General features: G+C 36.5%; 1 protein-coding gene across 1 annotated transcript in view; it reads left to right on the top strand.

Moving 5' to 3' along the window:
- Window positions 1-7,394, top strand: part of LIPI (lipase I) — a 48,244-nt gene extending 40,850 nt beyond the window's left edge. The window contains exon 10 of the mRNA XM_032277178.1: window positions 7,271-7,394. Within this exon, the coding sequence (XP_032133069.1) occupies window positions 7,271-7,358 (88 nt within the window). The 3' untranslated portion in view covers window positions 7,359-7,394. The remainder of the gene's footprint in view (window positions 1-7,270) is intronic.
- The last annotated feature ends 4,430 nt before the right edge of the window (window positions 7,395-11,824 follow it).

The following is an 11,824-nucleotide window of genomic DNA, read 5'->3' on the forward strand; positions in this document are numbered from 1 at the left end:
ATGCCAGTGTATTTATTTCTGCATTTATTCATTCAACACCTATTCATTTAGTGCCCAATATGTACCAGGCACAGTTAAAGGCACTTGACATTAAGTCTTTGAACAAAATATATAGAGTCAATGTCTTCAAGAAGCTTATCTCTACCTCCTTTTTAAGGTGAATGAATCTTATACTTCCCCTTTTCTGAATTCCTTCTCTGTGTTATTTTGAATTTTTTTTAGTTTCCTCAAAACCACTATTTTGAGTTCTTTGTCTAAAAGTTCACGTAGTTCTGTTTCTTCAGGATTGGTCACTGATGCCTTATTTAGTTCATTTGTTGATGTCATGTTTTCCTGGATGGTGTTGATGCTAGTAGATGTTCTTCAGTGTCTGAGTATTGAAGATTAGGTGTTTATTGTAGTCCTCACTTTCTGGGCTTATTTCTGGCCATCCTTCTTGGGAGAGCATTCCAGACACTTTAAAGGACTTGGGTCACATTTTGGTCCTGGAGGGCTGATTTGGGGGCCTCCAAGTAGCTCGTTTAGAAGTTAGTATTGGGAGTGGTAAGCTAGGTGTGTGGGAAGGTTCTCAGACCTCTGGGTAGCACGGAGTTGACAGTAGTGGTGGTGGGGTAACCCACTGGGACACAATTGGTCCATGTTGATGTTCGTGGTAGCTGTGATGGGTGAGACAGGCTAGACCTCAGTTCCACAGCTGCTGGTAGTAGGGCAATAGTTATTGTGCTAAGTGTGCTTAGAAGAGCTCGGTCTCTCCGTCTCTCCTCTGGCTGGTTGGCAGCTGCAGCTGAATCCCCTCAAACTTGGCCCAAGGCTAAGGCACAGCACATCATCAAACTCTCAAGATGGTGCCAGGTATAGGCTTGTGACCAGAGAGGATGGAGCTCTACTCATGTGTGCAGAATAAGCAAGAAGCGGTAGGCAGTGCAGTCTGCTCAAGTCTTGGTCTCTCAGCAGCTCATAGCATGGTAGTGGGTATTATCCTAGATATACAGAGCAGAGAGAGCCTGGTTTCCTCATCCCTACTTGGCTAGGTGGTGGCTGTAGCCATGTCAACTTGAACTTGGTCCAAGGGCAGGGCACAGATGCTAAAATCTTTCATATTTCACTTTTGTCTCTGTCTCTCCTCTTTTTTTTTTTTCTGAAACAGAGTCTAGTCCTGTCACCGAGGCTGGAGTGCAGTGGCATGATCTCATCTCACTGCAACCTCTGCCTCCCACGTTCAAGTGATTCTCCTGCCTCAGCCTCCCAAGTAGCTGGGATTACAGGCGCCTGCCACCACACCCAGCTAATTTTTGTATTTTTAGTAGAGACGGGGTTTCACTGTGTTGGTCAGGCTGGTCTCGAACCTCTGACCTCCTGATTCACTTCGGCCTCCCAAAGTGCTGAGATTACAAGCATAAGGCACTGAGCCCAGCCACCCAGGAGAGTTGTTTAGGATATAGGAAGGCTGGAGCACAGTTGACTAAGAAGGTTAGAAAATGGAATTTGCATTGATTGCAATTTTATCCCTAAAGTAGAATTTATCTTTAGAGCTATCTGCCCCAAAGTGAATTTAATCATTTCCTATAGAGAACTAATACATAAGGAAGGGATTTTTAGTTTTCTTCAAGATGCGTGCTTTGGATGACACACATGATTTAAGATATGTTGTATACCTAAGATTGATGATTTCTTTGACTATTTAGGCATCTTTAAGGAAATATCCTTAATAATTATTTTATATTAGTAAACTGCTTTCTAGATGAGTAACAGTGTAAAAATTTAATTAGTGTCTACTACATTACAAATGCTATTTTTGTTGTCCTTGTAACAAATCTATGAGGTATCCTCTTTGTTAGTTTAAGAAACAGAAATCCAGAGTTAATACATAGAATATATAAGGTTTCTCAGCTCAAGAATCACCTTTGTAATGATTTTAAACTAAAATCTTTCTTCAAATTTTTAATTTGTCCTTGTTTTATCTTTTGTTTTTAGTTATTGCTATTTTTACAATAACATACCTTTTTCACTAATTAATATAGTCAATTATTCCCATTGTGGAAAATTTGGAAAACTTAATTCATATGTAATCCTACAACTAAGAGATATCAATTGTTAATATTTTGTTATACTTACTCATAAGTGCATATATTACAGTGGAAGCATGCATTTAATTTTTTACATTATCTGACACAGTCTTTGTGTACATCCATTATTCAACATAGACTGCAATATCCTCAAGGCTCATTATTCACATAGAAAACAATGTGAACACAGTGTTATTGGTTCTATGTTATATCATGAACTGGGTTGTAAGCATTTTTTTCTAACTTAATGGCTATGTTGTATTCTATCTTTTGGGGATTATTAAATTTAATTAGTCTTTTATTATTGGATCCATCATTTTCCCCAAAGTTTGTCTTACCATAAATAGTTCATATCTATGCATATGTAACTATCTTCATTTTAGACAATTTCATTGTTATATATGCATAGAAGAGACATCAAGGAGGAAGAACGCTTTTAAATCTTCTATCTTGGGTTATGATGTTTACACCTTGGTACAGAATGTTGGTGAGCTCCCAATCATTGTTCTTTGCATACATTTCTTTTTCTTAGCCACTTATTATAAAGAGAAAGGAAGGAGAAAAGACGAACAGATGTGTCCACTATTTTATTTGTTTCGCTATCTTCTTAATCATTTTAACATAGATAAATATTATATTTTACTTATTCATATGTTAAGTAATAAAATAGGGTGAAGTCACTGGGTTATGCTACAGAGCAAAAGAAAAAAGAAGCATGTAATTTTAATTTTTATGTAAAGTCTAAACATGGATGAACTATGGAAATGTATTAAATTTGTGAAATCTGGAGCAGCTGTTTCTACTCTGGGGAAAATATACGAAAATACATTTCATGGGTGTGTTGAGCAAAACGCTACATTCCCTGCTGGCTGGAGACGTTAACAGATGCTTGGATGAATGTATGCTTTAACTTTAATTACTTAGATAATTGCTGAAACCATCTATTTGCTTTTCCTATTTAGATCTGTCCATACAGATAATGTGCAATTAGTGAGAATTAGTGCTGCCAAATTATTGGGAATATGAGTTATAAAAACGTGATGCTTTATGGTCCATATTAAACTATGCATGCACTCAACAAGTAATTATCTCTTCTTAACAAACTGTGATAGAGACCACAGCAGAGCTCTCCTTCTAGGCACTTCCAGTGGAGTAGGACCTCAGAACTTAGGGCTGAGAGGAATATGACAGAAGTGACCTGAGATGACAGCTAGAAAATGTTGGGCTAAAGCTGCTTTCAAAAGTTTAATGTAACAGTAAAATTCACTCTTTTGTTGTATAGTTCCATGGATTTTCATAGATACAGAGAGTCGTATAATCACCACTGCAATCAAAACTTACATTTCCTTCAATCACAAAAACTTCCTGATGCTGCTTTTTGGGTTTCAAGTCCACCTGCTGGCAACCACTGTGGCCAATTTTGACTTCTCCAGACATATACGTGGAATTACAGTTTCTCCTTGGTTTCTGTGGCAGATTGTTTTCAGGAACCCTGTGCATATAAAAATCAACAGATCCTCAAGTCCTTCTATAAAATCATGTACTATTTGCATATAGTTTATGCACATGAATTTAAATTATCTGTAGATCATTTACAATACCTAATATAATATAAATGCTATTTACATAGTTGCTATACTAAATTATTGAGGGGGTAATAACAAGGGAAAAAAGTCTGTACATATTCAATACAGGCACAGCCATCTATTTTTCCCCCAGATATTTTTTATCTGCTATTGATTGAATCCATGGATGTGGAACCCATGGATACAGAGGGTTGACTGTGTATGGCATGAGGTCTTTTAAATATTGTTTCGTTCACTTAACCACATACATATAAAATTCATCTACGTTGTTACTTGCATCAGTGGCATGTCATTAATGAATAGTATTCTATCGTATAGATATACCACAGTTTGTTTACCCATTCACCAGTAAGAAGACATATGGTTTGCTTGCATTTTTTGATGTCTGTAAATAAAGCTGCTGTAAATATTGGGCATACAGGTTTTTATGTGAACATATGTTTTCATTTGTCTTAGACAGATATTTAGAATTTGGATATCTGGGTCATATGGTAAGTGTGTGTTGAACTTTACAAGAAACTGCCAGACTATTTTTTAAAGTGACTGCACATTTTGCATTCAAACTAGCAAAATATAAGAACTCCGTGGACTCCTAAACCCAAACTGCACCTTCACCAGCTTTTTTTTTCTTAACGTTTGGTTTTCATTTTAGTTTTTCTAATAGGTGTGCAGAGGTACCTCATTTTTCTTAAAATTTGCGTGTCTCAGGGGGAAATAGGGGAGGGACGGTGGAGGGTGGGGAGCTGGGGAGAGATAGCAAGGGTCTAGATGCCAGATGTAGGTGATGGGAAGGAAGGCAGCAAATCACACTGCCACGTGTTTACCTATGCAACAATCTTGCATGTTCTTCACATGTACCCTAAAACCTAAAATGCAATAAAATAAATAAATGGGAAAAAAAGAAAGAAAAATGATAATGATCCCTGCCATTTAATTGAGGGTACTTACATCTTTTAATTTAATGTCATTATTGATATTGTTGGGTTTAAAACTATCATCTTGGCTGGGCGCAGTGGCTCATGCCTGATATCCCAGCACTTTGGGAGGCCGAAGCAGGCAGTTCAACAGGTCAGGAGATAGAGACCATCCTGGCTAATATGGTGAAACCCATTCTCTACTAAAAATAGAAAAAATTACCCAGGCGTGGTGCTATGCACCTGTAGTCCCAGCTACTCGGGAGGCCGAGGCAGGAAAACCTCTTGAACCCAGGAGGTGGAGGTTGCAGTGAGCCAAGTTTGCAACACTGCACTTCAGCTTGGGTGACAGAGTGAAACTCTATCTCAAAACAAAAACAAACAAACAAACAAACAAGCAACTATCATCTTGCCCTTCCATTTTCTAATTGATCCATCTGTCCTTTGTTCTGTTTCTTCTCATTCTCTGCCTTTTTGGGTGAATCTAGTAGTTTCATGATTCAATTTTATCTCTTTTGTCAATTTGCTAATTCTTTGTTTTATTACTTTAATGATTTATCTGGAGTTTATAACTGTTACTTTATCACAGTCTAACTTTATGTGAGTTTTAGCACTTCACATATAAAATGAGAACAATAGTATACTTATATTTCTCTCTTGCCAGGTTTTGTGCTACTCTATTAAAGAGATATAAATAATTAAGTAAAAGCCTATTTACCCACAGGATTACCATTTCTAGTGCTTTTCAAATTCTTATGTACATGTGTATTTTCATCTGATATAATTTATATATATAATATATATAAATATGTATGTTATATATATATATATATATATATATATAGAGAGAGAGAGAGAGAGAGAAAGAGACAGAAAGAGAGAAATAAATGATAAAGATAGAAAGAGAGATAGAAATTGGAGTGCTATTCAGACATAATGAAGGAAATCTGATCATTGGCAATGACATGTGAATGAACCTAAAGGACATTGTATTAAGTATAATAAACCAGGTACACAAAGAGAAATACTGTAGGATTTCACTCATATGTGGAATCTAAAAGAGCCGATCTCATAGAAGCAGAGAGTAGAATTGTGGTTACCAAAGGCTGGCCAGTAGGGCGGGGTCGGCGTTAAGGAGATGTTGGTCAAAGGATAGAAAATTACAGTTAGATAGAAGGAATGAGCTTGATAGGTTTATTGTGCAGCCTGGTGACCATAGTTACTATCAAAATATTATATTCCTGAAAAATGCAAAGAGTGGATGTTACATGCTCTTGCTGCAAAATAACTATGTGAGGTAATATGTATTTTAATTAACTATATTTAACCATTCCTCAATGTATTTATTCTTCAAAACATAATGTACATAATGAATACATAGAATTTTATGAATTAAAAATAAGCAAATAAATAAAAAATGAAGTCAAATTTAGAGGCCTCTATGTTCATGGCAAAAGAAAAGGAATATTAAACGGATAGATACGGTGATAAGTTGAGCAAAAGCCTTAAGGAGATTTTTCAAGCAAAGAAGCTTATATATTTTTTGGGCTTTGGTATAATAATACGTGTGGATTAAAATACAAAACTAGATTGTATTTGAATTTTAAAGATTTTTTAATCACTAGATTTCTTTTTTACTATTTTAGATCAATCTTACACTTTATACCAATGTAATACGTTCATTTTAGTAATGTGTGGTAAGCACAGCAGTAGAAGTACAATATTCAGTATGCTTTTTGAAATTAAAAAGATAAATACATAATATTCTTCTCCCTTGGTAATTCCAAATATATCACAGAATTACTTCCAAATTATAGTGCTTTTATTTTTTATTGCCTGGAGAGAAGGAACTATTAAACATAAGATAAAAAAGATACCCAAATTCATGACAGTGATATTAGATAAACTTTTACAACATAAAAGGAGAGCGAATTAATTTTTCTCAAAGGCTTGGGTAAAATTTAACATTGATAGGCATTGTGAACCTGCCTAAACTGTTTTGTAATGCTTGTAGAGGCTTTGTAAAATATAGGTATTTTTTTAAAATCATGTATTTACTTCATACTTACCAAGAGAATGTAATTCAGTGCTATGCTAATGGGGTTGTGAGCTTTTAGTTGATTGTAGAAAACACACTTGTCTTACTGTTTTATTATAAATATGTGAACAGTGCTTCAGTGACTTGACTTCTCAGAAAGCTTGAAATATTAAATATAAAATCTGTCCAAGATATAGAATACCTTAAGCTTTAATATTTCCATTTTAGTAGGTGGCATGAGAGGACTGATTAAATCGCTTTGGCAAAATTTGCCTTTGTGATTCACCCTGATTCTCTTCTGGTGGCCATGATGTTGGAAGGAATGGCCTGGTCACTGAGTTGAGTTCAAGTTTCAGGTGTATCAGTGTATAACTGTATATACACTGATACAGTATACACTCATACAATTAAGTGTTCCAATAAAGCAGCAAGAAAAGAAGTGAAACAGATTTTTTTCTTTCTCATAAGGATTATGTCTATTTCATCCCTGCACAGCAAAATGGGATAGAGTGGAAACGATCCTATAGATTTGTTCCAACTCCCTACATTTAGAGAACCAGTTAGTTACAGGCATGGACTACAGTATTCTAATATTTACAAGAGAAGGAAATAAACTTGTTTTACTAAAAGTTATTTTATTGTTCTCTCCCTTTTTTTCTTTCACAGACCACCACTTTGCAGGTATAATATTGAACTTAAAGAAAGAGAGGAAGTATTTCTTGATCCAAACACATGTACACCAAAGAAAACATAAAATGCTGTCTTCCATCAAATGCACTTGTTTGTGAATTAATGGACTTGTAAATGAAACAATGTAATCAGTTTTTCTTTTACAATGCACTGTTCAATTTGAGATTCAGATATTTCTATTTCTTGAAAAAAATTTAGGAGTCAAAAATAAAGAATAAAAAAATGCATACAGTTAAACATTCTGAATATATTATGAAAGTTGTTCATTTTTGTTTAATTTTTCTGCTTCCTCAATTTAATACTTATCATTGACTATTACCTATTAAGGTAAATTACTTATTATTAATGAATAAATGTCTTTTGAAAAGTAGAGAAGTTTAGTGAATACTTAAATTCACTGTTTTGAAAAGAACCATTCTACACCTTTCAGATCTCATTAGTAAAAGAAATGAATACATTATTTTATTTGTAATTTTCATTTGGAGAAGTCACTTGTATTAATGTGAACCTGGTAGACATATACACCTATTTAATCATCTGCTTGGCATCTTTTTATTTTTTTGTAGATAATGGCTTTGTTTCTATGGAGTACAATAAATAACCTATGAATCAAATACTGGTTCCATTGCTTACTAATGGTGTGATCTTGAGTAAGTTAATTTACTTCACCATGTCTCAGTTGCCCAAAGAATTTTTATGAAAATTGCTTTTCATAAAATATTTTGAGCAGTGTCTGTTCATAATGACAATAATAAAATGATAGCTAAATCTTATGTGTATCACGTGTTCCTGGAACCATTTAAATGCATTATACATATTCATTCATGTAACCCTTATGAAAACCACATATAGTTAGCCCTATTGCCTCCACAGTAGAAGAAGCCAAGAGACAGAGGCTGAGTAATTTACCCAGAATCATGCACAGCACCAGAATTCAAAACTAAGATGCCTGGGTCCGTGTTCTTAACCCCCACGTTAAGTGATCTCCAAAGCTCAGTATGTGTTGTCTGCTAATAACTAGATTTACAAGTGATCACATACAAAATAATAATCTAAATGTTCTTAGCATTCTCCAATTAACTTGTTCAGTTCAGGAATTTCTAGCGCTGCACTCTCTCTCACATATATCTGAATGCCCCCAAGGATTTATGTGTGTTTCTAATGCACTCTGCCAAAAGCAGTCACAGCCTCTGTGAGCTTGATTGCCTGCTGAATTAGTTTGCTTGAGCTGCCATAACAAAATACCACAAACTAGGTGGCTTAAGCGCAAAAATTTATTTTCTCACAGTTCTAGAAGCAAGAAGTCCAAGTCAAGGTGTCAGCAGGCTTGGCTTCTTATTGAGGTGGTTTGGCTCTATGCCCTCATCCAAATCACATCTTGCATTGTAGTCCCCATGTGTCAAGGGAGGAACCTGGGGAGGTGATTGGATTACGGGCACCATTTTCCCCATACTGTTCTTGTGATGATGAGTGAGTCTCATGAGAACTGTTGGTTTTAAAAGTGAGTTTTCCTGTTCTCACACTTCACACTTCTGTCTCCTGCCACCTGCGAAAAGGTGCCTGCTTCCTCTCCCACTATGATTATAAAAGTTTCCTGAGACCTCCTCATGTGAGTCAATTAGACCTCTTTCCTATATAAATTACCCAGTCTTCAGTATTTCTTTATAGCAGAGTGATAATGGACCAACACTCTTATGAAACCCATCTTTTTGCCTTGCAGATGGCTGCCCTCTTGCTGTCACCTCACATGGTCTTTCCACTGTACATGCATGTCCCTGGTGTCTCAGTGTGGCTTAAATTTCCTTTTCTTATTTATTTATTTATTTTTGAAACGACGTCCCACTCTGTCACCAGGCTGGAGTGCAGTGGCACAATCTCCACTCACTGCAACCTCCATCTCCTGGGTTCAAGGGATTCTCCTGCGTCAGCCTCCCGAGTAGCTGGGAATACAGATGTGCGCCACCATGCCCAGCTAGTATTTGTATTTTTAGTAGAGACAGAGTTTCACCATGTTGGCCAGGATGGTTTCAATTTATTGACTTCGTGTTTCGCCCACCTCAGTCTCCCAAAGTGCTGGGATTACAGGCATGAGCCACCGCACCTGGCCAATTTCCTCCTCTTTTTAGGGCACCAGTCAGATTAGATTAGGTCTCAATCTAGCAGTCTTGTTTTAAGTTAATCACCCATTGGGGGACCCTATCTCCAAGTATAGTCACTGAGGAATGAGGGGTTAGGGTTTCAAAATATGAATTTGTGTAGGGACACAGCTTATAACATGTGCCATGACCCGTTAGTATCATAATGATGTACTTTGATAATAATCCACTTGAGAGTAAATTGGGGCCATTGTTGATGCTCATCTGGTCGTAGGTGAAGGTGCTTGAGGTATTAGATACATGTTCTAGGACAAAACATAAACACTCCACTTTTTCTCTAGGGATTTAAGCAGTGCTGCTTGCACCTCTACTGTCTGACAGACCTTGATTAAAACATTTCCTTCAGTTTCCATTGCAGCCCTTCCCTTCACAGACCTCTGCAGCCCACAGAGATGCTGTTTCTCTCTTCTCCACCACTTGGGCATCTGCTCACAATCTTCGTACATTCTTTAAAATACATACATGCACACACACACACACCCCGCTTCATGCAATTTTGCTTTTCTAATGCTCCCCCATTAATTTTCCATATATTCCCAGAAGCTTTTCAATCAGTCTATGACATCAATGACACTTAAATGAAATGCACTGCAAATATGTTACCAACAGCAGAAATTTTGTCCCTGTCTTCCTGATTGCTCAGGACCTTGAGTTAATAGACAAGGCCTTCCTTGCCAGAGCTAATAACAGTCTTCCAGACTAACGTAAAGGCATAAACTTGTGAAATGTGTCCATGTTGCCATACTGCAATATCTTCTCCAGTATCCCAATTCCTTCCACCTTTTTTCAAGGTAAAAGTTAAGACAGAAAGGAAGCCTTTGGAGCTTGTCTTGATGGTGGTGAGGAAAGTACACTCCTCTGACCTTCAATTTAATTGTCCTCAACCAATCTTTTTAATTGTATTTGACCTTCCAAATTTGTGAAAACTACAGATCAAGAACAAGAGCAAAAATTGCACTTTTAAGGGGCCAGTAATGAGACCCAGGTATTCCACAGCAATTACTGGAACAACAAAAGAACAAGTAGGCATTATGTACAAAATATGTTACACCAGGCTGCCTTGAAGACGTGATGTTCTTGATCAGATACAGCAGGAGGCAGAGGAACTAGGTTCTTTAAATTTTATCTTTCAGGATGTCTACTTCACACAGGTCAGATAATCTGACTGAACATTGCTTTTCAAAGCGCCCCCTCAATGAGGTAGTTTTATTACTTATAGGTTACTTTTTAAAGCTTAATTAATTTATTCATCTAACTGAATAAGTTGTGACCTATGTTACTGATGTGCCTCCTTGGATTTCCACTGAATTATAAACATTACATTAAAATAATAAATCGCCAACAAACCAACAAATAATACCTTTGTTATCCGTCATGGTAGACTGCAATTTCAGGTGAACACAATTTGGCCAACTGAATTTTTTTTTAATATACTACTTTTTTTCGTTTGTTTTAAAGGGCCAGGTATAGTGGCTACTTGAGAGGCTGAGGCAGGAGGATTACATGAGGTCAGCATTTAGAGACCAGCTTGGTCAACATAGTAAGATTTGGGCTTGAAAAAAAAATTAAAAAATAAATTGCATTGTCTAAATAGGCTGTAACAATGTTCTAATTTACTGGATAATTGTTTAAGAGTGTGTGTGTGTGTGTGTGTGTGTGTGTGTGTGTGTGTGTTGCCAATATAGATGAGGCACAATTATGTAAGGGTGTTTACAATTAGTTATATTTATAAAAGTGTTGTTTTGGGTCATAACAGATGGCTTAAGCATTAATCCTATTTTTATACATTATTACAGTAATAATAGAAAATATGTAATGAGTATTTACTATGTGCCAGTCTTGTTAGGGGTAGAAGGTATCCAAGTCTCATAGAACCCAATATGTTACCGGTAAAGAGTATGTGAGTTACCAGCAGCGAATCCATACCGGTCTGCAGCAGCCTCATTTTATCTTTTGGAGAGGCAATGTGATAATTGCTGAACCATCACCTGAGATTCCTAAGTGGGTGAGGGAAGAGCCCTCTCCTGCCGCACTCGTGCCTGTCTGACTGCGTGTAACAGCCTGTGACTTAAGTCTTTTACTTGCAATATATTAGTTATCCCTCCAAATGCCCTATGTTACGTACCCTTATCATCCTCATCACATGAAGGAAAAAAGAAAAAAGAATATTTAGACAATTAATATTGGAAAGACATATTTTATTGCATTTTGAGTATTATCTACCGAGTAAACAATAGACACCATGTAAATGTGAATGAATGGATGGATGGATGGATAAACGAAATAAAATCCACTGGGAAGGAGGCATAGGACAATAGGAGGGGGCTGCCTCTGAGGAACTGTGATGTGGCCCAGGATGCCTGCAGGTGACACA

The sequence above is a fragment of the Sapajus apella genome, unplaced genomic scaffold (genome assembly GCF_009761245.1).
Source record: "Sapajus apella isolate SASKATOON/1434 unplaced genomic scaffold, GSC_monkey_1.0 scaffold8, whole genome shotgun sequence".
Taxonomy (NCBI): domain Eukaryota; kingdom Metazoa; phylum Chordata; class Mammalia; order Primates; family Cebidae; genus Sapajus; species Sapajus apella.